This window comes from Phoenix dactylifera, chromosome 11 (genome assembly GCF_051530095.1).
Source record: "Phoenix dactylifera cultivar Ajwa chromosome 11, Ajwa_hap1_PhDact_Kaust_v1.1, whole genome shotgun sequence".
Classification (NCBI taxonomy): domain Eukaryota; kingdom Viridiplantae; phylum Streptophyta; class Magnoliopsida; order Arecales; family Arecaceae; genus Phoenix; species Phoenix dactylifera.
The window spans coordinates 29242912-29269779 of NC_143200.1; the positions used below are offsets into that span (position 1 = coordinate 29242912).

Consider the following 26868-nt stretch of genomic DNA (forward strand, 5'->3'; position numbering starts at 1 on the left):
TTCCACCATCAACTCACGAGGTAGGAAAGCTAGAAAACAGGATTGCGATGAGGCGAGGGAATCCAGGAGAGATGTCTCGTGAGGTCCCCTTCCCTTCTTATCTTCCTCGTCCCCTGTTTTAATCTAAAATATCTCCATCCCATGTTGCTTCCTGGTCCCCTGTTTTAATCTAAAATATCTCCATCCCATGCTTCCTTCCTTCCTTCCTTCCTTCCTTCCAAGAACTTGAGTCTGAGGCATATAAACCAGCAACAACCTTTTTTTGCTGACACCAAAAGCTCAAAGGTAGCATGTGTGTGTTTATTGCTTCTTTTTTTTTTTTTTTTTTTTGTGACGCCAGGTAGGGATCGCATGGACAGGATGGCTAACTCTCTTTAATGGACACAATGCAGGATTGAGAAGTAAACAGGAAATTTACATATCATCAGTTGTGAACTTCTTTGTTTGAGATTTATATTTTATATTAATACAACTCAAAAAATGTTATTAGGTGAAATATTTCATACTTAAAGCAATAGGTCTAAATTCAGCAACTAGTCTTCCCATATTAGGTGAAATATGTTTTGCTTAAAAGTATAGGCCGATAAATAGTTGCGAGTCAGCTCGAGTGGTTATCATCTCTTCCTCGGTCCGAGAAGGTCATAGATTTAAATCATATCTAGAATCAAGAACCACAAACGGATCCGGAGTGGGTCGACTACGATAATCGTTTAGTTTAATCTAAATCGGAGGCATATTGCCATCATCATCCGACAACCTTAGGCTAGATCTGGTCAGCTCAGGATAGGTTGGATCAAATTCGGTTCAAATCCAATTATCGAGCCTATTACAGTACCCATACCCGACCAATTGGATTTATCCACACCTGATCTGTGATGGAGGCATGAAACCTAATTTCTCTAATTGCAGACTACTTGATTGCATTTTGTTGATTAGATTTTCTTTTCCTCCTTCGTGGATTTTTTAGATTAGCCTCGAAGAATTTATCTATGTGCTAAATATTTGGAGAAAACCAAAACTGGCATGGGAAAAGCAAAACTCATAGCTGAGGAGGTCAATAGTTCCGAGTTTGTGGCAGTATACATGGTTCAATCGGGTAAATGGGCCGGGTCTAATTTGGGGCTCATAGCCGCACCACGTGGCGTTGCGTGAGTAGAATGGGCTAAAGTCGGTGCAAAACAAACCCAAACCCTTGGCAGGCCTTGGAGACCAAGGGGCGGCCCGCGGGAGCGATCCGAGCTCGGGCGTGAAGAGAGGAATGGAACTGGGCTTCGCAGCCCGCACACAGCCATCGCGATCCCTCGCCGCGCTCGTCTTCTTTCACGGCTCCGAGTACTCCCTCATCGTCGCCATCACGGCCGCTCCAACGTAACCTTAAGACGCGATCGTTCTCTTTCTCAACTTCTTCTCTCTCGCCAGCGTTTTAGTTTTCAGGAACTGGAATTTCTTTTATTTGAAATAATCGTATCGTTTACTCGCATGTCTTGGCTTGATTTCATGGTTTTCCTTTTTGTTGGATTTTCTTGGATTGATTTGAGCTGAGGTGCAACAAAATCCATATCTTATGACCTGTTTGTGAGTGAAGATAATATGAGTAGATTTATTGGATTGGACTCCAAGTGGCAGTGCAGGGACTCGTGCAAGCGTGTGTATAGTCTCACATTGATTATTCGCTAAGTAGATCTTGGGCACTTATACATGATCAAAAAACTTAAATAATATGTTGTTACAAATGGTATCAGAGCGGACCCGGTCCACAACCTATGTAGACTAGAGCCTTGCGCATAGATCTATTGGGGCTGACCATGGGCCGATCATGGTGGTTTGCGATGCATAATAAGCATGGCAAATGTTCATTTATTATAGTGGACTGGGCTGTGCACTCTATACTCTTTCCTCTCTTTTTTTTTTTAGTGGTATGGCACTTTGAAAATCGATGTATGAAGAAACAAGCGTCGGCATGGTCGTGCTGCCTAGTTAGGGTGCATAAACATCAATAGATTTGATCAGATTTCCTAAAGATGTTCATAGATTTTTGTAAACCAGCACTGCGTAGTAGGAGGATCCTGGTTTGACGTTGTTTCTTTTTGGCATATCCAAAGTTGTTGACAGTCTTTTTTTTAAAGGTCATTTTATTAATTTTTTGATACCAAAAAAAAAGTGTCATTCCATTTTTCACTACGGTTAGATTACTATTTACTAAAGTCCAGAGTTTGCGATTGGGGGGTCCTCCATAACCCAAAGATGCAGTGGTCCAGTGCCGGCTTGTAAAACTTTATGGACAATTGAAGGATATTCTATCACTACTCTAACCAGATGAGTGGCGATGTTGGCAATTTTCCGGTTGGTGTTGATTAATGTAGCAAAAGCCAAAGCCAAAGGTCGGAGCCTCGCCGAGTTAATGAGGCATTAATGTATTTTTAACTTATTTTCCTATAGTCGTTACTGTAGCTCCTCGAGAGCAGATTTTTGGGAAAGAAAAGCCCTCAGGAAGCACTGCTGCTGGTTAGAACTTAGAAGTAGAGTTGGATGGAAACAAAATCCGTTGCCGAAGGAAGAGAAGGAGAAGGAAAAAAAAAAAAAGAGCAAGCGAGGGAGAAAGAGAGAGGGAGAGGAAGGAATATAGAAGGAGGTGAAAGCTGGCTGATGGAGATCGGCAAGCCATACGAAGGACGCTCCTCCGCGCTCCGCGATCGAAAAATAGGCTGACTCCCCTATTTCGAACGAAATTGGGGACTCGGCTGCGGAGCCTTCCTCTGTCTCCTGCCTGGGCGATTGGCCTTTGACGGCCCTCCGCCGGCCTCCACCACCCTCCTTCTCTGTCTCTCTCTCTCCTCTTTCTTTCTCTTTTTCTCCCTCATGTTTGCCTTCTCCCCTGCCTTCTCTTCTATGCCGGAACAGGCCCAGCCTGGCATGGCGTGGGTTAGAATCTACCTGTGCTATCGGGCAACCAGTCCGGAGCCCGATACTGGCATAGCAGACCATGGCTGGACTCATAGCCAAGTACCAAAATTTTGGTAGTCCCCGGATAAATGCTTGAAATGTGATGCATCATAAATTAATAGTCCATATTGACCTCTAAAAATGAGGTAGACACATGTTTTGTTGTAACAAGATCAAACAATAGAGTTAATCATAAATAATAACATGCTAAGATTTAGAATCACAATAATACTGTATTCAAGTTTGAGATATATATATACCTACGAAAGATATATTGAAGATGTTCTTCAATCACCTGAAATAGCGGCTAAATCTTCCCTTCCTTGCTCTTCACAAAAGATAATTGTCAATGAGGCAAGTTATGAACCATATGGAGAGTAGAGAGGGACCTAGCCTTTATATAGGAAATATAAGGAAGCCTTCCCATTAAGGGCTCCAAAATCCTGACTGGGTTTTTAGGCCTACATATCAAAATTACTATAATAAATAGGACTCAATCTTATACATCCATGGTGCGTCAAAGCCCATAATGCAAAATGATCACACATCATATTGGGCTTAACCATAGTACCATTATGAGCCATACGTCTAATCCATTATATAAAACAAAAATACGTAATAAGTGGAAGCTCATATTTTAAAATTATTCTAACAGAAACTACTTCCCTTATAATACATTTTTCAAGTGTAGAGAGGGATATTAATCATGAATACAAAAAAACGGGGTGGTTTTTGGTGTCACTTTAATACAGCCGTGGCAACAGAAAATGATGGCATAGCATCATCAGTAGTAGTCATCTTCATCATCTTCTCCCCGCCCTGTAAATCTTCTAATAACGGTTGTAATCGCCCCAAGCACTAAGAGTGCGGCAAATACTTCAAAGCCTCCTCCAATGCCCACCGCAACGCTGGGCCCTGGTGCAAAGAACGTGAAAGGAGACCAGCCCCATCCACCACCGTAGAATGGTACCCCATAGCCATACCCACCAGCAAGAGGCGGTGCCACTGGTGGGTTGATGAATACATTAGTCCTGTCCAAAATGAAATGCTACGTGATCAATTAGAATGCCTTCAATGATCTAAAATAGGTTTTGATCATAAAAACTATTAGGGTTTGTTGTGTATATATTCTCCTAAATATTGAAATTAGCTGAATTGTTGTCAAAGATATTCATACAAAAATAATATTTTATTAAAGAGGAGGCATATGCAAATATTAATTTGAAGGGCATTCATGCAAATTTCAATATTTAGAAAGATATTTATGAAAAAATTAATTTTTTTTGTGCTTATACCCTCCTAAATATACGAAATTGCATGAATACTTTTCAAAATTGCTATTTGTATTTATATCTTTATGAACGTTTCTTTTTGCATGTTTACCCATTAAAGATATTTTTGTCATTTCAATTTTAAACCACTAACTTCCTAATGGCGTTAGATCGCATAGGAACATACGCAAAAAAAAAAAGAAGAAGAAAGTATATATATAAAACAAGTGTTTGATCAGAGCATATATGCAAATATATGCTTTGGAAGGATATTTACACAAATTTATGCAAAAAATCAACTATTATTAAACCAAGTAAGTTTATGTAACGAACCTGACCGTGCATCAATCATGGATCGGTAAGAGAAAATGTCAGGCTAAAGTGAATCAAATGCGAATGGAATAGGTGTGCATCTTGTGATGTAGCTTAAAATGGGAGGACATGGATCACGGAGCCATCCGATCAAGGGAAATTTTGCCTGCTTCATAAAATTCCTTAGAGACTATCCTAACTCGACATCAGATCACATTTTTCACTGGTTAACCGGTTCAATGCTTTCAAGGTGAGTCTACTTCCAAATATCCACCCAACGATTAATGCTCATGAGCATTCTAGTCCCAAAGATGATTCTGTTGCTCAACTAAAGTTAGCTACTACAAAGTGAATTATCATAATATAGATATCCAACTCCCCGGAACAAGCCCCTGAATTTTTTAGAAGGGCTTCAGAACAACATACTAGTATATCTAACCCATTTGGTGACTTGACTTGGGAACAAATATATATCATGAATCTCTGTGCGCAAAAAAAAAAAAAGGGGCCAAGGATTTTCATAAAATTGGGACGCACGTAACAAGGAGAGGACATCTAAATTTATGATTAATATTAAATTCCTTGATCAAATAATCTTCAAACTTGGCTATTCCTCGAAGTTCCGGGTCTACAGAAACTAATTCTTTCCTTACCTTGAATTGTTAATTCGCGGAGCTGACGGCCTTGGTGCTGCTGACCGGAAGGCCTGACCTCCAACTCTGCCACCGGACTTCGCGGCCATGGCTTCATGGACGGACCCAAGTGTTAGCACACCAGCCGCCACCGTGACAATCGCCAGTTTAGCCAACTTCATCTCACTTCTGCTGCAAAATCCATGATACGACTCCTATATCATCAGACACCAATCTAACTATATCTAGATAGCAACAAAAAAAAAAATTATTGGAATGGAATGTGTAGAGGGAGCTTTTCATAGCCATATATATACCCAGGCGGCTCCGATTCTTTTTCCATGGAAGACCGGCATGAGAGCAGTTGGGGTGGGAGCAACTTCCTTGCGGGCTTGGGACTTGGGGAGACGGGGTTGCCTGTGAGGAAGCTGTGCCGAGGGGAGGCTGAAGCCATGGCCTTCTTGCTTGGTGAGGAGAGGAGAAAGCTTCGTCTGCCCTTTACTCTGTTTATGAGTCTTGAGTCGTATCAGATTTGCCGAACTGTGGCATTGTTTATGGAGACGTGGGAGACGTAGGCTGAGGCTTAGCCTTCTATGGATTGGGAGCTTGCCACCTGGCTGGAGGACAATGCTCTTGTGGAAGTTTCAAGAGGGAGACAACATTTATCAATAAGATGATACTAACTATAACATTTATCTAGTATATCAGGTCATATTCAAGTGTATTATTCGTTTTACTTCGGATGGAACAAGTTAAATTCGTGGCACTCGTGTCTTTGACTAAGAATATTTTGAGGCTGTACTGCAGATCCAATCTGCTTTGATAGTTGGATTTATGCCTAGCCATTCATTTTCTGAGTTTTTGAACAAGGTCACTATTCATTGAAAAAGACATGCATCATATACAACTACAGTTTCATTGTTCATGCATGGAGGGGCGAGATCTCCTCTCGGCAGTTCCCTTTGGAAGTTGCCAGTCTCGGAAAAGGTTAAAAAACTCTTCAAATGGCTCGGCCACCACATATAATAAGATTCTGATGGCCGACAACATGAGAAAAAAAGGGAGTTCGATGCACCACTTCATGCCACTCATGTTCTAACAGTGAAGAGGACTTGCAGACCAGGGACGACTTCAACTGTTTATCTCTCCCCCTGGCTAGCCGGCTCCTCCGTGACACTCCAAGAGAAATTAACACATAAATAACATAGGAAAATCCATTCTCATATCATGAAAACAATGTTCAGATGGACGTTTGATGTCATGTTGCCCGACATCTCTCCATATCCAAAGCTCATTTTCAAAAAGAAATTGCTTTCAGACTTACAAAACAGTGTATGCCTACCTATCTTCTTGTTATTAGGCATGTGAGGAGAGGCTGAAGCAAGAAGACAACTTGCCGTCACAAGGCACAAGGGCAGAAGTAGGGAATTAAGTCTCACTCTCTTCCTGACAACTAGCCATCACAAGGCTGAAGCAATGGAGAAGAGCTTAAATTCTATGGTTGTCCGTTTCCTCTTCCTGCAGAGACATTCCCTGTAAAACTCTTCCGGACAATGGCCACCCAGACAGAGTTCAATCATCCGTAGAACCATTCAGTTCAGATGCTACTTTCAACTTTACTGGATCAAAAAATACCTATATACTTTTACAAGCTCGACATTTACAAAGACTAGCACAATAAAGTCACACCATTGTTTTATAAATATTTCTCAATTTTACTGTCTTTTTCTTGGTTCAATCCTCTTCCTTTTATCTTTTGTGGGAGGAGAAAGATCTTAGGATCATATATATATACATACATACACACACACATATATATATATATATATATGTGTGTGTGTGTGTGTGTGTAAAGTCTATGATCACATCAAGCAAGGACATTGAAGGGTTATCGGCATCTCACCGGAATGCGAGCCTGACTTGAAAAGAAATCCACTCGCCGGAAGGTTTTCGGTGAGGGACCCTTCAAAGCTTAAGTCGGCGGAATTCTAGAACAACAGTGGGAGAATGAAAGTGGTAGAGAGTTCGAGTGTACTTATCTAAGGGTTTCCTAGTCATCCCTATATATAAGATGAGGTCGGAGTCCGTTGCCTTAATTATCGAGAGGTGCAATAATTGCATGATAACGGCTGATATTGTGCGTTAACTGTATAATAACGACTCTGCACCCATTACTGAGATCATGTATTTATGACTGAGCCAGCGTAACTGTTACCCATATCATAACTGCAGCTTCTTTGGTGATCCTTGGCGTCACTTGACAGTTGGTTCGACCAAAATAATACCTTGGTTAATACCGAGGTCATTTACCTCAAACAAAATCGAGGTTAGGAACTTCGGGGTAACTCGAGGTCGGGATGGCCAATATTCTCTCCATCAAAGTGCAAGGCTAATAATTATGTAATTTATTATTAAAGTTGGAAGCATGCTCAATTTCTAAAGCTCATGCATGTACAATGCAATAAAGATAACTATTGTATTACCGTAGTTTGTGTTCGCTTGCTTGGGGAAGCAAAATTGAGCCACCTTTTGGGACAATATTTAGGCTGCAAAACTTTACACTATGAAGGAAGAATAATTTAACCCAAAATTTGTAGCTAAATGATCTATGTTGTGGGGAAAATGGTGCATGAATTTATGAAGATCATTGCTGAGCTTATCATACTTGTTTTCTATCTATTTGAACCCTAGTGCTAGATAGCTATAAGGATGCATTATTCGAAAGAGGACTGACAAGTAAAATCCAAAAATGTATCATCATCATAAGAGATTTTTTACAACAATCAGTCTTATCGATTAAGTTGTAGCACGCAATTAGCTCTAAATTTTATAGATAAGGTTCATTCCACCCCCTCTATCTTCCACTAATCCACTATAATCAATTGCATTCACCTTTATGCCATACATGCACCTGCCCACCCGCATAGCAGCCCCTACTAGGCCCCCCTTCCACCAGAAAATGTTCGATACATGTCGCAAGTTTCGCATGTCTTCCCCGACCCGTGGGCTCACCCCACTGGGCTTATCGCCTCACGTGTGGATACGTCACCCTAGCGCCACCTTGGTACAAGTGGAAGGAAAGCATAACCGCCAGCAAGCCATCCAGGTGTGGGGCATCCGGTCCTCTAATTAAATCGACGCCCGCGCGTTTCGAACCCGGGCAACTTGGGCGGAATTATCGCCTCCTTACCACTAGGCTACCACCTTAGTGGCATACATACACCTTCTCCCCATCCATCTTGAACTAACAAAAAAAGGGATGTCTATAAAAGCCATAGGTTGATGTCTTCTTCAGATTGTGGATTCGTGATTGAAATAAAATATTCCAATTCTTCGACATAGCTTGTTCATATATCTCACACCAAGCAATGATAGAATACTGGGGCCGAAGATAACCCAGAATCACATCCTTGCTCCAATATTTGCATTTCACTAGTAGCTCGAGTTCAGATTTTTGGATAGCTGCTGCATCATTCATCTCAGAAACAAGCTCTAACTTATCTTAGAAATAGAGACAGTTACAACAGATGGTCAATATGCTACGTCATGAGAATAAGCTATAGTCGTTTATCTCTGAAATGGATGATGTAGCAACTATCTAAAAATTCCGACACTGCTATGAGTAGAACACACGAGACGAGAAAGTATTCAAACTAAAGCCCACCACCGATCCTTATCCCAGCCCTGCTCCGTCATTTGCCATCACGCAATTACGACCTATTACGGAGAAGTGGACCTCTTCAGTTTATGAGTGGACCCTAAACTAGGGAGGATTCAAGACGAAAGCCTACTACCTACGAATCGCAGAGTGCTTCAATTGGTACGGTGCTTGCTTTATGCGTATAAAGGCAAATAGCTTTCACAGAGCATAATGCGAACCTTATCCGCACGAAGATAGACAATTCACTCTTAAGGAATGATGGCCCATCCCACTCTTCTTTGATCCGAACTTCCCTGACCATTGGCTGTTGTTCACAAGGCACAAGGGCAGAAGAAGGGAATTAAGTCTCACTCTCTTCCTGACAACTAGCCATCACAAGGCTGAAGCAATGGAGAAGAGCTTAAATTCTATGGTTATCCGTTTCCTCTTCTTACAGAGACATTCCCTGTAAAACTCTTCCTGACAATGGCCACCCAGACAGAGTTCAATCATCCGTAGAACCATTCAGTTCAGATGCTACTTTCAACTTTACTGAATCAAAAAATACCTATATACTTTTACAAGCTTGACATTTACAAAGACTAGCACAATAAAGTGACACCATTGTTTTATAAATATTTCTCAATTTTACTGTATTTTGCTTGGTTCAATCCTCTTCCTTCTATCTCGTGTGGCAGTAGAAAGATCTTAGGATCATATATATATATATATGTGTGTGTGTGTGTGTGTAAAGTTTGTGATCACATCAAGCAGGGACATGTTATCAGCATCTCTCCGGAATGCGAGCCCAACTTGAAAACCCTTCGAAGACCCTCCGAAGCTTAAGTCAGCGGAATTTTAGAACAACAATGGAAGAATGAAAGTGGTAGGGAGTTCGAGTGTACTTATCTAAAGGTTCCCCATTGCCTTAATCATTGAGAGGTGCAATAATTGCACGATAACGGTTGATATTGTGCGTTAATTGTATGATAATGACTCTTCGCGATGTGAACCTATTACCGAGATCATGTATTTATGGCTGAGCCCGTTACCCAAATCATAACAGTAGCTTCTTTGGTGATCCTTGGTGTTACTTGATAGTTGGTTCGACCAAAATAATACCTCGGTTAATACCGAGGTCATTTATCTCAGACAAAACCGAGGTTAGGAACTTCGGGATAACTCGAGGTTAGGAACATCAAGTTGCAAAGCTAATAATTCTGTAATTTATTGTTAAAGTTGGAAGTATGCTCAATGTCTAAGGCTCATGCATGTACAATGCAATAAAGATAACTATTGCATTACCGTAGTTTGTGTTCGCTTGCTTGGGAAGCAAAATTGAGCTACCTTTTGGGACAATATTTAGGCTGCAAAAACTTTACGCTAGAATAATTTAACCCAAAATTTGTAGCTAAATGATCTTTGTTGTGGGGAAAATGGTGTATGAATTTATGAAGATCATTGCCGAGCTTATCATATTTGTTTTCTATCTATTTGAACCCTAGTGCTAGATAGCCATAAGGATGCATTATTCGAAAGAGGACTGACAAGTAAAATCCAAAAATGTATCATCATTATAAGAGATTTTTTACAACAATCAGTCTTATCGATTAAGTTGTAGCATGCAATTAGCTCTAAATTTTATAGATAAGGTTCATTCTACCCCCTCTATCTTCCACTAATCCACTATAATCAATTGCATTCACCTTTATGCCATACATGCACCTTCTCCCCATCCATCTTGAACTAACAAAAAAGGGATGTCTATAAAAGCCCTAGGTTGATGTCTTCTTCAGCCCGTGGATTTGTGGTTGAAATAAAATATTCCAATTCTTTGACATAGCTTGTTCATATATCTCACACCAAGCAATGATAGAATATTGGGGCCGAAGATAACCCAGAATCACATCCTTGCTCCAATATTTGCATTTCACTAGTAGCTAGAGTTTGGATTTTTGGATAGCTGCTGAGTCTTCCATATCAGGATCAAGCTCTAACTTATCTTAGAAATAGAGACAGTTACAACAGGCGGCCAATATGCTATGTCATGAGAATAAGCTATAGTCGTTTATCTCTGAAATGGATGATGTAGCAACTATCTAAAAATTCCGTCACTATTGTGAGTAGACCACACGAGACGAGAAAGTATTCAAACTAAAACCCACCACCCATCCTTACCACAGCCCTGCTCCGTCATTTGCCATCACGCAATTACGACCTATTAGGGAGAAGTGGACCTCTTCAGTTTATGAGCGGACCCTAAACTAGAGAGGATTCAAGAAGAAAGCCTACTACCTACGAATCGCAAAGTGTTTCATTAGGCACGGTGCTTGCTTTATGTGGATAAAGGCATGCAAATAGCTTTCACGGAGCATAATGCGAACCTTATCCGCACGAATATAGACAATTCACTCTCAAGGAATGATGGCCCATTCCGCTCTTATTTGATCTGAACTTCCCTGACCATTGGCTATTGTTCACAAGCCACAAACGGATAAATAGATCATTTGCTTATCTGTGAAGCTAAGAGGATACAAACTCATAACCCGTTGCCTAAACCTCACCATGCATTCTCACATGCATGGCGCTTGCACAGTATAACGTTAATCTTATACGCATACATGCGAACAACCTAAAGATAAGCCCATCCATATGAGAAATTATATCCTATATGGTATGCACCATGTAGCCGTGAACACTATCAATCACAACCACTCGTTTTTATGGGTTTATTCATCGAGCTCTCATCTTAGTGCACTGCTACAAGTATAGAATATTTCACTATCCATCTTTAGCTTGTGATGAACGCGTGAACTAGAGAGGATCAAGACTCAAAACCAATCGGTTTTTTTTCTTTCACGCGGAGCATGTGTACCAAAAAGCTAACGGGCAGCAAATTAGGTGGCCTCATATGTGGCCAACCACTCCAGCAACATTCTTTGGATTGGAGAGAGGGAGTTGCCTGGTATACTCTAGAATTTGTTATTTTTTGATTTTTTTAAGCTATATCTGTATCCGTTTTATATGATACATCTTTTTTTTTTTTTTTTTGCGCTAAAACGGAAGTATCATCCCAAACGTGTATGAATACAGCTAAGAAAATCAAAAAGCAAAACATTTCGAAGAGCACTAGGTAGCTCCGTCTCACCCACCTATAGATGTCTCTCTAAATGGTTAGCAACAAAAAAAGCCATTCAATCAGCATCTCCATTGCCTTCCGATAAATATACTTTGTCTGAATGGCCAGCCCGTTACTAACTATAGTCTGGATATCTCTCAGTAGCAGATGATAATCGCCGATCTCTCTGGATGTCCGTAGAATTTACTTAATGATCGTCAAAAAAAAAAAAAAAAAAAAAGTTATTCTCGTGGGTATGATGCCTACTTCATGCGTATGGATGCCGACAACTGGTGCACGGCCCAGTGCTAGGTGCATATGCGCGAACGCGGACAACTTGCTGAAAGGCCCGCAATGGCCCCCCACCACCACCGAAATCTGTGCCGTCTCCCCTGATCTAAACCGTCTACCACTAAAATCTGTGCGTATCTTCTGATCTAAACCGTCCCAAGCGTCGACAGTCGCAGACGGATCACCAGATCCTTCCGCAACGTTCCTCCCTTCCATAGCCAAAATAACAAAACAACGCAAAAAAAAATAAAATAAAAAAATCCGGGCAACGACGCACCAAATGGAGGGTCCAGATTCTCCCATGCCCAACCTTTTACTTTCCTGTGGACCCCACGGTGAGCAAATTTCCCAGGGTAAAAGTGCTTTTGGTTCCCTTAGAGAAGACGTAAAGTTGCACTATTTTATATTGTAAACCCTGTGAGAGACCCAAAAAGGAACCAAACCGGCACCGGGTCCCATGTTACATCTACGTGGGACCCGCCACATTGACTAGTTCTTTTTTAGGTCTATTTTGAGGTGTCAGTTCGTTCCAATTCCCGGAGCCATGATAAAAACGAGAGATGGAGGGCAAACTCATCTCTAAATGTCCGCATCTACGTTTATATGCGGGAATAGAACATTTTCCTTTCCTTCCTCTGATGAGTAGAACGGACGGTGGATGTTAGCTTTGGCATAAAATTTTTAACGGGCACGTTCTGACGTCGGTGCCATTCCTTCGTAACGGCCGTTGAGGGTAGAACAAATGTCACTATGCACGCCTCCTTCCCTTTGGTCCGGTCCTATAAATATACTCAAGGGAGCTCTCAATTTCTTTCCGCTCCAGTTTCGTTCTTTCTCCCATCTCCGTCATTCTTTCTCAGCGGTTCTTTCTTGGCTCCAGGGAGGGGGGAGGGGGGAGGGATAGGGAGGGAGCGAGGGAAGGAGAGAGAGGGTTAGGGTTTCAGGTTATGGGATTGGAGCGATGTCGGGTGACAAGCCGCCGGTGGAGCTATGCAAGGGCGTCAATGGCCTCGACAAGGTCGTGCTGAGAGAGGTTAAGGGGAGTTCGGCCGAGGTTCGCTTCGTCTCCTTATAATCCCTCTCTCGATCTGTTATTTTTGTTTCTTTCTAGTTCATTCATAAAGTCTCGAAGGAAACTTATCTGGAACGAGAGATCATCTCTTGCATAGGAATTTTGACTCGTTTCTTGTAGTTTCTTTACAGTAGTGTTGGATCTGATTCATTAGTCCTGGATCTGATGCAGTTTTGTGAATTTTTGCGAGTTTCTCATGAATCTTGTGGTATTCTTGGTTTGATTCTTGGTTCAGTAGCTGCGGATAACATGATTCCAAGAAATTGTAGATACTTTGCCCACCTTCTGTTTTCAAGCAATTCTTGATTTTTTTTTTCTTTCACTTCACCCGCTTCTTGAAAAAGAGAATGGCATGTGTCTAATTTGTGAAATTGGATGTGAAATTCTTTCGGCTCTATCGAGTATTGTGGATTTGATGCCCATTGGATCAGTTGGTTAGGACATTTTCTTCACGCATGTGGAGTAGTTGAACAAAATTAACTGCAGCGGAGTCTGTTGCGTGCGCATAGTTCGGTCTTGAGTTCTTGATGTCTCTGTGAAACAGCTCCCCAGGTCAGAATTTCTTGATCTATAGATTAGAAGTTTATCACGAACACTCTTGATTAGTCTCTTATCTCTTGGTCCAAGGAAAAGAAGAACTTTAGGAAGAAAGTTAATCTTCTGTTTAAGTTGAAGGATGAGATCTTGAGTACCTCAGTCCTTTTGAGGTGGTTATATAACAGTTCGCATGGCTTAGATCCAAAAGGAAAAAAAAAAGTGCATAGGGGGAAGATAGTCAAATTTAGCTGATATACAATGATAAATCAATTTTGGGGTACGGTTTTTTTGGTCTGGAACATCTTACATATGCTTTCAAATCGCAAGTTTCTTTTTGTATATAATTTTCTGTTTTCATTTCCTTGTTTAAACTTCATTGATTCATACTGCATAGTTTCGTCTGATTATTTTTCATGCATGCTTCTTTGGTTTTTTTGCCCAAGGTAAAAGTTGGGAATTGGAGATTAGAACATCAATGATAACACTCGTAAGTATTTCTTTTAGGTTTAGGCATAAGTAACTGAAAAAAAGCACAAATTAATGTTTATCAAATGTTGGCGTGATGAGAAAATTGTGAAAATATGCTTAAGAATTTGGATATTTTTCTGGCATCATACTCTAGGAATTATTTTGCTTCCGTGTGTGTGTGTGTGTGTGTGTGTCTATATATATATATATATATATATATGATATTTCTAAGTTATTAGTAGAAATAATTATATGCAATTTTAAGGATTGCATGGAATTTGGGGATAATTTTCTACAAGAAAGTAAGGAAAACAAATATCAGTGAGTAAGAAATGCATGATTAGAGTTTGATGTGTGATATGATAAGAGGCCTCTTTGGGTTGTTAAAGGATAGGTTCTTGTGGCTTATAATGCTAGGTTTCCAGAAAATTCATGTTTTAACAGTCTGGGACAACAAGTAGCAGGAAATGGAATAGATTTAGAGGATTCCTTTATTCTAGGTTGAAGATAGCTAGGAGGATTAAGAGGTTAAATCTGTGTCAGAGGAAACAGATATTTTTCAGTCTATTTACTCTATTTACATATATATGTTGGAAAGTGGGACAAATCTGATCACTGATCTTCAAAGGCAATGAAAGGGAAGATAGATATTCAGAGGCAAGTGAGAGATGCAGTTGACATCCGAACTTATAAAAATAGATTGGTTATTTTTAACAGCTGGTTTAGCTGTGTATATTGGCCGGTATGATCATGCACCAAAGTAGACATTTGGTTTTGTAAGAGAGAAAGGGCTATACAGGGAAAAAATGAGGAAGAAGTTGAAGAGGAGATGAAATAAAAGAGAAAGCAGCAATCAAATCTTTAAAATATCTTCATTTTAGGGGCTGTTTGGAGCCCTATAGTTGAAGTATCACTGTAACTTAAGTCGCGTTGCTACTTTAAACTATGGTAGTTGACTTATAAATAAGCTCGCTTCTTGTATTTGGAGGAGAGTTTTGAAAAAAAGACAAGCATCTCTGACATACATTCCGTCGAACATGTTGTGAGCGGATGTTAGGTCAAAGCACTCGACATACATGGAGATAAAGGTGTTCTAGATGAAGAGATCGTTGTTGAAGCTGTTGGTGGCGAGGGTCGGGGCATGGACCTTGATGAACATGGGGGGCAGCTGGTGATGGTAGAGGCCTTGAGAAGGGTGGAGAAGGGGAATGAGAGGGGCAGAGCTGCGGTGTGGAGTAGAGGCATCGCATGGCGGTATAAAGGTGGAGCGATGGCAGTGGCAAAGGAGGAGGTGGCGGCGTGGAGGACAAGGGAAGAGAGAAAGTTGATGAACATGGGGGGCAGCTGGTGATGGTGGAGGCCTTGAGAAGGGTGGAGAAGGGGAATGAGAGGGGCAGAGCTGCGGTGTGGAGTAGAGGCATCGCATGGCGGTATAAAGGTGGAGCGATGGCAGTGGCAAAGGAGGAGGTTGCGGCGTGGAGGACAAGGGAAGAGAGAAAGTTCCCTTTATTTTTAGTTAAGATACCTATTCGAGTGATTGCAACTAACCCTGCGGTCATTTTGATTATGAGTTGCCTACCACAAGATAGCTCTGATTTGTGGTCCAACGAGTAACTCGACATGCTGTGCAATTTGAATTGCAGGTATCGAAACAAGCAGGCTGGCCTTCACTTGCACTTGAGTTGCATGTGGCTCCAGTTACATGACTCCAAACAGCCTCTTAACTTAGATCTACCTACATGATAGTTATCTTCTCCTCTTTATGGGATCTAAGAGCATACAATCTATTAATATATAGGAAGCTCTCCTAGAAAAGAAAAGACTATAAAATGTAGAAAGTTCATATTGTAGTTTTTAAAATGCTCATATCTTATTACATCTAGTCAAGGTATGAGAATAATTCTTTTCCATCATCATCTTAAATCTCACAAAATTGTAAATCCTGCCCCCTCTTCTTAAAAAGGTTTGCCAAAAGTAGGTCTGCTATTTTGATGTACGAGAGTCATTCCTTTCAAATTAGGGGGAAAAAACCAATGAAAGGCTTAATGGAAAAGATGGCCGGAGCAAATCCTTTTCGCAGTCTGTTGCAGCATAGTGCATTATTAAACAAAGATTTTCTGGTGATTGTCCCCATTTTGTTATTTGTTTTATCTGCAGGTGTACCTATATGGCGGTCAAGTGACATCTTGGAAAAACGACCATGGGGAGGAGTTGCTTTTTGTCAGCAGTAAGGTATCAAAATCATTTACAGTACTTAATTGGTCTTAAGGTGCAAGGTTTTTTGACTAGATAACATCACCTCAAATCACATAATCCTTTGTAAGAACCATTTGATTGATAGAATTATTAATAAACTTTGATTAGAGAAATCAAATGACCCTAACGTCATAGGGTAATTTTATGCTTGTTTGAGTTATCACAAGTTATTCAAAGGGTGTTATCTTTTAACAGTTTCTTTGTATCATCTGAACTTCTTTGTTCTTGTTAAGTTCTTTGTTTTTTTTGGCAATCTTAAGTGCACTTGAACAAAATTCTCTCACATTCCTTTCCTTAACTTGAAACTGCATTAACTAAAGCAAGGAACACTAGATTATGCATGATTGGAATTGCTCATGGTAAAGAATTTATGCAAGCTTGTGTGACAAAACAAATGACAAAAAAATGATGAAAAAAAGAAGAGGATATCTGCAATGAGTTTGAGAAAACACATACATACACACACAGAGACAATAGAAGAAGAGGAGGCAAATGACTAACAGAAAACTGAAGTATCAAAATTCCATGACAACTTGAGCATGGCCAAGGAACTTGGCCTTGACTTCCAAGCTAAGTGGCTAACAGTCGATTTCTGAGGCGGTGAATTTCCAAGGTCTGCTCTCATGGTTCAATTCAAGAGCAGGGTTTTTTTTCCAGCTCTTTGATTTATACATAAAGTTTTCTTCTTTCTAACTTGTGTACACTATAGAAGGAACCTAATTGATTACCATTTGGTTGATGAGAAACTAGACTATTGTGCCACCTTGGTGAAAAACTAGACTATTGTGTCACTTGGTACAATTTTATGGGTCAGGTTTAACATATTGACAAGGAGTTAAATTAAATTGCATGGTGCTTAAAGGTCACACTTTTATCTAAATCTAGACGTATGATTCATTTCATGCATGGTTTATCGTATTATAGATCTACAATCAGGTTTTTAGCCAGTTTACCATTGCTCGTAGTATTCAAGTATTATAATACATCTTATCCCTTGTTTTCTGTCATATGGCCTTGTTGATATCACTAAGAAAAAGCCAATGTAATATTCGGTGATGACTCAAGAATAGTTTACTTTGATAGTTCTGATTTTTTTAGAAACTTCCATGAATAGATATGCATCATCAGTCACTAAAGGGGTTAAAAACTATATTAGTACAATTTGTATAATATCCTCTGAGCTACATGATATGTTGTAGGCTGTATATTGATTAAATTTTGAGATTTTTGCAGCTCTAAATGTCACTGTCTCTCTCTTTTTAAAGCAAATTTTAACTCATATAGCTACCTTTTCATTTTTTTTCCATATGTTGCTTTCTCTTATCAGTAACTAAAATAGGCTCTTCCTTTTATTTATTTCTATCTCTTTGTATGTATATGTATATGTATTTATGTATGTTTATATGCTTATGTAATGTATCATGAGCAGCATCTTTTCTACATTTTTGGAAGCTTTTTGCAGCTCTAAATGTCACTGTCTCTCTCTTTTTAAAGCAAATTTTAACTCATATAGCTTCCTTTTCATTTTTTTTCCATATGTTGTTTTCTCTTATCAGTAACTAAAATAGGCTCTTCCTTTTATTTATTTCTATCTCTTTGTATGTATATGTATATGTATTTACTTATGTTTATATGCTTATGTAATGTATTATGAGCAGCATCTTTTCTAAATTTTTGGAAGGTTTTTTTTTATATATATGAAATTCATTTCCAATTTAGCAGCAGCTTTTGCATATTCAATGGGACCTGTATAGAACATTTTTTCTTGTCATGTTGCTACTTGCTGCAGTATCCTACCATGTATTAGAGATGAGCTTCAATGTTAATGTTCTTGTCACATAAGTGGCCTTTCTTCTTTTTGTAATGGTTGACATCAAGGGATGGTGGGTGCCCCTTCTCCAGTCATTTTATATGTTCGTTAATAATAGTTGTTTTCTTTTACTTATAATCTTTTATTAATCATGTTTTGCGTTTTCTTTGTTCTTTATAGGCAATTTTCAAGCCTCCAAAAGCTATACGTGGGGGCATCCCAATATGCTTTCCTCAAGTATGATTTTTACTGATTGTAAGCATTTTTCTGTCATGCTTTGCTGGATTTTATTCATTTTCATCACCTAATTTTGCTGCAAATGCAGTTTTCAAACAATGGACCTCTTGAACAGCATGGGTTTGCAAGGAACAGGTTCTGGAGTATTGACTCTGACCCACCCCCTTTCCCAACAAATAGCACTAATAAAGCTTTTGTTGATTTAATTCTCAAAACATCTGAAGAGGATTTGAGGATCTGGCCCCACAGGTATTTTATCCAGTAATCGAACATCTAGACTTGCGCTATTTGTGATATTGCAGTAATGCTGTCAATTATTTTGTTCCAATTGTTATCATGTTAATTGCATTTTTGGATTACATGTTTTATTATACATCTGAGGTTTGATGAATCAACATGGCCAACTTTATGTCATTGCAGTTATGAATTTCGTCTACGGGTTACTCTGGGACCTGGAGGAGATCTCATGCTGACATCTCGCATAAGAAATACTAATAATGATGGAAAGCCATTCTCCTTCACATTTGCATACCACACTTATTTTTCTGTTTCTGATATCAGGTTTGTCCTTCAACTTTGTGAGCTTATGTGTACTTGAGGATTACGTGTTATGTTACCAATATTAGTTACCTTGTGATCTGTGCATTTCACAAACTTGAGTTTTTTTTATATTAATTTATGCATGATACTGAGTCTTCTTGTCATATTGTATAATTTTGCGTTAAGGTAACCAAGCCAAAAATACTAATAATAGCGTATCAGCAATGACGTTTGTGTGCTATTGTTGGTTCTGTGGCTATCTTATATGCATGAGGAATTCAACTCCTAATATATTTCAGTTATTTGCTGCAATGTTGAAACCTGGACAAGCAGTCTTCTTTGGATTCATATTGGTTGGGGATGGATACAGATTTGTCTCGCTGCCTGCATGTGCTCTGCTTGACCATTGTTATTTAGCTGTAGGAGTTATCATGTATTTTAATCCATGTTAGGGTATTCAATATTATTTGTATATCATGTCTGGTGCAAAACCTTCTTATTCTTAGAATTATCTTCATCCATGGTAATTTTTTTCTTTGTATTTTTTCCTCTTTAACTTTTCCTGCAAGTCAGACAGTTACTATGCTTGTGGATGCTGTCAACTTTGAACAATGATGCTTTTTTTTTTTTGCACAGTGTTCTGTTTTTTTTTTTTCTTTTCAGAAGTGAGTTAGACCAATAAAATGAATCTCATCAATTCCAAAACTATTTGGAGGCATACAGTGATTTTACACTTTACCTTCAAACCTAGGGTACTGGTTAAGGGTGACACGTTGAGACTGAAAAAGAAAGAATCCAAACATAATCTAGTGGAATCTTGCAATTAGTAAATGTCTGGCATAAAAATTCTTATATAAGGGGAATCTATCTACATAGTAGCTAGAAGTGCTTGAAGGTAAGGTAATGTATGCTTGTATAATAAAAGGTTGTCTTTATGTTGATTAGGTAATTAGTGCAAAATTTCTTGATTCAAGAAATCATAAAGGTCTAGGGAAGCTATTAATGTCTCATAAGAGGCAAAAGTGACTAGGAAAAAAAATGGAGTTATTTATCTTTTGTTTTCCTCTTCCAGGCACATTGATGTGGGACAATCTTGGAGAAGGGAATGTATATCAGGGTTGAGCATAGGGTCAAAGCCAATAGGTTGCTGAAGTTTCAGATCTGAGTTTTGAACAAAATTGAACTGTGGAAGTTGGAATTTCAATGCAAAGTTGATGGTGGATGTGGTGATTAATCTGAGAATATGAAAGTAGGGTATGGTTAGGGAATAAGAGGGTCTGCAAGTGCTGAAGAATAGATTTAAAGCCTTGCTGTCCATCCAGAAATCTATCAACAATCTACTGGATAAACCGAGAAAGCCTATAGCAAACAGGATTTGCGCAAAAAATGGTTTGTCAGGGTCTGTAGGTTCAGATTTAGTAACAGTTGACTAGATCTGACCAGATTTTATTGGGTGTTGTTGGCTGCAGAGGAAAATATAACAAAAGAAAATTTGGAAGCAAGGTTCGCCATGCCGGGCATGCCATACCATACTAGACCCCTCTGTTCGAGAAAGCAGCGAGGGTGGGGGAGAGGGAGAGTGGGAGAGAGGAGGGGGGGGGGAGAGGAAGTGATGGAGAGGGAGGCGGATGGCCGGAGGATGTTGGCAGAGGAATGGGGAGGGTTGTTGAGGGGCGGAGGAAGGGTTGCCCTCAGGTTCTCCTATTTCGTTTGAAACAGGGTCCAAAGGAGCTCTCTTTTTTTTTTTTCAGGACCTCTTTTTTATTTTGAACAAATTAAGTGAAGTCAGCAACACTTGCCGGCTTCACTTAATTTTTTTCAAAATACAAAAGGTAAGAGGGTTGTCAACTTCACTTAATTTCTTGAAAATAAAAAAAGGTGCCTTTGGGACCTTTGTTTTGAGCAAAATAGGGGAATCGGAGGGTGGAGCCATTCCTCTGCCCCTCCCTGGCCCTCCACCAGCATCCTTCCTCTCCCTCTCCCTCCCTCCCCCTTGTCTCTCTCTTTACCTCTCTCCTGTTCTCCCTCTTCCCCACCCTCTCTATTGTGTCAGTATGGGTTCAGCACGGAATGACATGGGAGAGGGGGGGGGCAAACCAAATTGTACTGCTCGATAATCGGTACGGGTCCCAGTACCGGCACAACAATCCTTGGGTGGAAGAAAATGCAAAGAATAAAAGTAAAGAAACAAGAATAGAGAGGAAAGATAGGAAGACAGATAAGAACCGACCTAGGAATCACACCTAAGGTTGAGGCCTCACACCTCGGTCTAGAGAGAAAAAACCAAAGAGTCATTCCTTTTTTCATTAATCAATGCAAATGTTCTGAAGTAATCCTGGATACCCATGATGCATGATTCAAGAAATCACAAAGGACTAGTGACATAGTCTTATTGAAGGTATTATTATCATACAAGAGGCGAAGAAGGTAGTATGGCACTATATACAGTTCCCTTGTTTCCCTTCCAGTCTATATTTTAGCTAAAGGAGGGATGACATATGCTTCAAAGGATCTTTTAGCTACAAGGACATCGAGCAGGCAATAGTAAGGATGAAGAGAGATAAATTTAGGACTCATAACATTACCTGTTGATGATTGAAGAATTGCTAAACAAACTTGCTTGGCTTAATGGTGGAGTGGATTATAGGTACATGCAAAATGAATGGCTGAAATTTATTTACAAAGAATGAATAAGAATAAAAAGGAGCATGACAATCTGTCTATAGCGAACCGTCGGACTAACTTGGTTGGTTCAGTATTGGAGGGAGTGAATACTTGGAACATATCAAATGGATGGACAAAGTTTAGTTCCAATAAATGCATAGACGCAAATGATATAGAATTTGCACCAATTACCATGAAATCAAATGTATGAGTCATGTCATGAAGCTAGAGCAGATGATATGCAAGTAAAGACTGACATGGATGCCTGAGTATGTGACTGACTGTGATATTTATACAGCCCTCATTTGGTTGGTAGAAGGATTTCTGAGAAATCTGTTTTGCTTAGCACACCAGGGTCTGTTTGATCTGATCTTTTAATGGTGGTTTCAGTGTCTTACACAATCACTTTCTCCTATATTAGGTGGTGGTGGGTCCATGCAAACTCACATGTCACTAGTTGTCCAGTACTCCTATGATTGTGTGTTCTAATTTAAGTTATGCTAGTTATGTTATGTAGGAATCCGCTGATTCTGTAAATTTGAGGTCCATGGAATTATTTTATACTTCAAGAGGAATGGTGGCGGCAATTCTTAGGAGTTAGAATCTTCAGTTATGTTTCACCTAAGTGGGGATCCAGCTTATGTTGGAGTAGGTAGTCTTTGGTTTTACAAGTTGTGGGTTGCACTTGAGCACTAATTAGGCTTTTCTTCATTTCTTAGAAGTCCTACTGAGAAACCAAGAAACAGAAAGTTTGCCAGGTAAACAGCAATCCAATTGAAAATTCAAAAAAAGATGATCATACATTATGCTACTCATTATATTTGCTGAAATTGGTAAAACAGATGATTCCTCTTCTTGTTATATGATCTCTGATGATGTCATTTAACAAACTAGGTGCCGACTCTTGGAGTGCCATAGTGTTTTTTTTTTTCCAGTGAAATTCCACCTTGTCTTTAGAAAAGTACCTGTCTCTTAGTCTTCGCAGAGGTTTCATCCAGTTTTTGCTATGTTAAGTCCTTAGCTCCACAAACCAATCGCATCCATTACATGTTTATCATTTCATCATAAATTCAAGTTTTAATATTGTGGCTTCAAAAACCTTGCACCTATTGCTTGCTCATAGTCATTTATCAACAATGAACCAAGGGATTGTTTGGAAACAAGATAAACTCCGTGATAGGCTATCCGAGAGATAACTGCCAAATGAGCTGTAATGAGGGGCTGGACTGTTGATTCGCCCTGGGATAATCACGAATTAGCAGTTCCATTGTTACCTAGAAACTGGGCATCCCAGGAATTTGATCCCACCTCTTTTTTTTTTTTTTTTTTTCAGATGAAATAACGCAAAAAAACACCCTTATTTAACAAAAAAAATAACCAAAAGGGGGCAGTGGCATATTTGTCTTTTGACGAACAAGTAACCATGGTGTTGTCAGCTGTACTGTAGTAATGTAATTATTAGATGGGGATTAAAACACTTTATTCGAACACAAATTAAGACTTATCCCACTTCTTTCTGGAATGATGTACCTGATGGATTAAAAAAGGTTACACCAAATTTTTCTATCCAGTTTCCGAACTTGGCCTGATGGTTGTGGGAACAAAACATTATTTCAAATTGGTAGCATTCCAAACTGGGGCAGCTTTCTATTTTTCATTTTTGTATATGCTTTCATGAGATCTTGGAAATCTATTGGTTACCGTTGCTATACTTTAATTTGTATATCTGTGATACAGTTTATCAATTTGCTTATATATTTCGAACATTGTGATTATGTCAAAATCTTTGTATATTGTTTTAATCAAAAGAAAATTAAATTGTGCCAATGTCAAGAAAATGTTTGAATATTGGATAATGATTATCTTTGTTGGTCCATTTTGAACATTTTGTTGAGTATCACTGTATATTTATTCTGGTAAAAAAAAATGTTGCCAAAGTCAAGGAAATGGAAATAGTATACACGAATACTAGTGGATAAAATTAGCAATGAAGAGGAAGATAGGTATGCAAAGTGGACCTCTGGTTGTAAGCAAATAAATTAGAATTGAACATTCTCATATTCTGTGCCCCTGAAAGAATATTTTCTTTTCGTACGTATGTACCTTGCCTTCTTAGGATACTCATATTTTCTGGTCCTTATTTTCAAGTTAATGTTTCAGTGAAGTGCGAGTTGAAGGATTGGAGACTCTGGATTACCTTGACAACTTAGAGGAAAAGCAGCGTTTCACAGAACAAGGAGATGCAATAACATTTGAATCTGAAGTAAGTAAATGTGCATGATTACATGTGATTTTCACTTTCATTTGATACTCAAACTATGCTTATATTAGGTGGACAAAATATATCTTAGCACACCAACCAAAATTGCAATTTTGGACCATGAGAAAAAAAGGACTTTTGTTTTGCGGAAAGATGGACTTCCAGATGCAGGCAAGTTTGATCACCACTTTTAGTTTTATTTCTAATACCTGTCAACCTTATCCTGGGATGATGAGACTACAAAGAGATCTGGCTAATTGGATTTGTAGTATCTGCACAATGTTGCAGTCTGATAATATATTATACCTGCAGTGGTATGGAATCCATGGGACAAGAAGGCCAAGTCCATGGCAGATTTTGGGGATGACGAATACAAGCATATGTTGTGTGTGGAGGCTGCAGCTATTGAGAAGCCCATCACTTTGAAGCCTGGTGAGGAATGGAAAGGGAGGCTGGAGATGTCTGCCGTTCCCTCCAGTTACTGTAGCGGGCAACTGGATCCTCAAAGGGTTCTTCAAGGTTGAAGCATCTAGCTGTCTGGTATCCTGTACAGGTTGGAGTTCTTCCTTAAGCATGGCCTAGTTTTTGAATTTTAATTAGAATACCATGTTTCTAGATTGCAAGTAAGAATTCCAATCTCCAGGACCCCATCAACAATCAACTTCAAGTGTTTGGTTTATTTGATGATTTGCTTTTGGTCTTTGTGTGCAAACTAGTCATGAAGTCCAGACAACAATCACTTGTTAGGTTTGCACTAACATATGAGATCTCAGATGATATGGACAAATATTTTAGCAGTTGCAACCAAATTGAATCTGGATCTTCTAACAGATATTTAAAATAGAGTTCTGGGTGGTGTGCTCCCACCATTTTTTTTTCCCAGAAGAACAGATTTTGTGACATTCAAGGTGATGCATTGGCTTCTTCTATTGGGAAGCAGCTGTCATGCGGATGGCGTGTATCTTAGGAACCTAAGTTGGGCATGAATGTGGGAGGAAGTAGGAGGACTTTCAAAAAGTTTAGGATAAGAATGACATGGATAGAAATGCATAACCAAAAATATGTTATTTTTTTATGCAAAGAAAATTTACTTATTTTGTTTTTAGATTTTTTATAATTACATGGTATATGGGTCATAAAAAATGAAATAATTAGAACACATAATTAACTGAAATCTATAAAACAGTAGGTAGCAATGAACACATACACAATTTAAGAAGGGATTGGATCAGGAAGCAGCACCCTGGCAGAAGATTGTGGTACTCATGTGTACTCTGTTTATCTGCTTCAGCTGAATCTGTGTACTTCTGGCACCTCTACATGGCTGTCCATTTGAGTAAGCTCTTGGTTTCTGCAAGCTGCAGCTTCTAACCTAACACAATATAGCATATATGTTTCCAAACATTTTCATGCATCTAATGACTGAGGTTAGTTTTGAATATTTGACGTGAACTTCTAATTTTATCACCTCGAGCGATGTATCAATGACAAACTAAGTGACATTTAGTTGGTTTATACAACTTATGCCTTCGTTCTGTTTTATTATTTCCTAGATTGTCCACAATTTAAATCTTGTATTGTTGGTATCCTCTACGTTACCTTCCCCTATCTTGCCAGTCTTTTTGTATTGCTTGTTGATGGTTCATTCATTATGCATTTAGTATTCCTTGTGGAGGTGTAAGATGCTGATGCTGATGCTGATAAGTCATTGTCTCCATGAACATTTCAATATTTTGTCAATTTCAGCTTGACTCCTTTCCTTGCTGATATAATGCATCCTGGCGATCACTGTTTTGCAGGCACACTTGTTGCATTTAAATTATGGGTGCTTGGCAGCAAGCTACCAGGAGTTCTTTTCTTCCTTTTCTTATTCTCCTGTTCCTTTTAAAGCTTAATGGTGGATTCAAAGCAGACTTTTCTATGGAATAATAGTGCTTTATGTTGAGATTTCATTCATATCTCATGCAGAAAAAAAATGTCAACCTGAACCAGTGTGTAGAAAATGATAAAAGGTGCTACCTGTTTGTTGTTTTTGTATCATATCATGTCATAAATTGATAGTTACCTGAGGCATGTATACTGTCTACTGAGCCTTTCTGGATGCATTTACTATTGCATTTTATGCCTTCTGCTGTAAACTGTCTGGTCGGGTTATGAAATTCATATTACAAAAGCTCCAGTATTTGATCCATTGAATTTCTTATAGCAATATTTTGCTGTTGATCAGCGAGGCCTGTGAAAGCCAAAATGGCCATGTTGAGGCTTTAGAGCATAAGCTGTTTTTTGTTTGGAAAGAAATGACTTGGATAATCAGCTCAAGCTTTTTTATTTTGTTCTCTAGCAATTTGCTATTCCTGTTGTGATTGTAACTAGCTAGTGCGTTTAAGCACTTGGAATCTTCCTGTAATTGCTTGTTCAAACAGTGATCTGCCACTTCAGCTCTGTATCTTGTCTGCCTCAGAGTTTTGTCAGGAAGAGGTACGCTAGTGCACAATAAATTTCTTCAGTTGAAAAATCTGACGTCTAAGTCTTAACAAAGGAACCGAATGTCTATCCCATAGAAGTCTTTTCGCTGCTTGTATTTTGTAGTCCCATATTGCTATGACTCTGGAACTGAGATGTGCCATCGAGTTGCACCTTTGCCAGAGCCAATCATGGCCTTGGTAGAATCATTATATCCATGTCAATGTTGTATCTTTATCGGGGCGCATGGCCTACATTCTCATGGCCTTGGAATTTGCTGACTTGAGCACCATTGGGAGTCTAGACGAAAATGACAGATGATTGTAGGTCAACGTCACCACAATTTTAACTTTC

The 26868-nt window shown here is 39.2% G+C and overlaps 2 protein-coding genes across 4 annotated transcripts; one reads left to right on the plus strand and one right to left on the minus strand.

The window, feature by feature from the left end:
• Positions 1-3539: 3539 nt before the first annotated feature.
• On the minus strand, positions 3540-5701 carry LOC103721525 (uncharacterized). 2 transcript variants are annotated; one of them, XM_008811780.5, is made up of 3 exons: positions 5476-5701; positions 5180-5347; positions 3540-3974 (listed from the first exon to the last, which is right to left on the minus strand). In XM_008811780.5, the coding sequence occupies exons 1-3, from the start codon at positions 5610-5612 to the stop codon at positions 3728-3730; spliced, it is 552 nt and encodes a 183-aa protein (XP_008810002.3). In that variant the 5' UTR covers positions 5613-5701; the 3' UTR covers positions 3540-3727. The 2 variants fall into 2 exon arrangements, with proteins under 2 accessions (XP_008810002.3, XP_008810001.3); XM_008811779.5 differs by having other exon boundaries at positions 5180-5350; positions 5476-5700.
• Positions 5702-12977: 7276 nt separating this feature from the next.
• Positions 12978-26224, plus strand: LOC103721524 (putative glucose-6-phosphate 1-epimerase). Of its 2 annotated transcripts, XM_088707808.2 has the most exons (10): positions 13022-13261; positions 16442-16516; positions 18330-18423; positions 18531-18587; positions 18676-18836; positions 19008-19148; positions 23952-24054; positions 24123-24222; positions 24364-24604; positions 25851-26224. In XM_088707808.2, the coding sequence occupies exons 3-9, from the start codon at positions 18421-18423 to the stop codon at positions 24573-24575; spliced, it is 777 nt and encodes a 258-aa protein (XP_088563934.1). In that variant the 5' UTR covers positions 13022-13261; positions 16442-16516; positions 18330-18420; the 3' UTR covers positions 24576-24604; positions 25851-26224. The 2 variants fall into 2 exon arrangements, with proteins under 2 accessions (XP_088563932.1, XP_088563934.1); XM_088707806.2 differs by lacking the exon at positions 18330-18423 and having other exon boundaries at positions 12978-13261.
• The last annotated feature ends 644 nt before the right edge of the window (positions 26225-26868 follow it).

Bases quoted from the DNA above. Each gene is read 5' to 3' on its own strand.
- LOC103721524 (XM_088707806.2), top strand. From the start codon at position 13,169: ATGTCGGGTGACAAGCCGCCGGTGGAGCTATGCAAGGGCGTCAATGGC. The intron at 24,055-24,122 runs GTAAGTAAATGT...TGCTTATATTAG, and splicing joins CAATAACATTTGAATCTGAA to GTGGACAAAATATATCTTAG. The intron at 24,223-24,363 runs GCAAGTTTGATC...TTATACCTGCAG, and splicing joins AGATGGACTTCCAGATGCAG to TGGTATGGAATCCATGGGAC.
- LOC103721525 (XM_008811779.5), bottom strand. From the start codon at position 5,612: ATGGCTTCAGCCTCCCCTCGGCACAGCTTCCTCACAGGCAACCCCGTC. The intron at 5,351-5,475 runs GTATATATATGG...TGGATTTTGCAG, and splicing joins AAAGAATCGGAGCCGCCTGG to CAGAAGTGAGATGAAGTTGG. The intron at 3,975-5,179 runs GTAAGGAAAGAA...CATTTTGGACAG, and splicing joins CCGCGAATTAACAATTCAAG to GACTAATGTATTCATCAACC.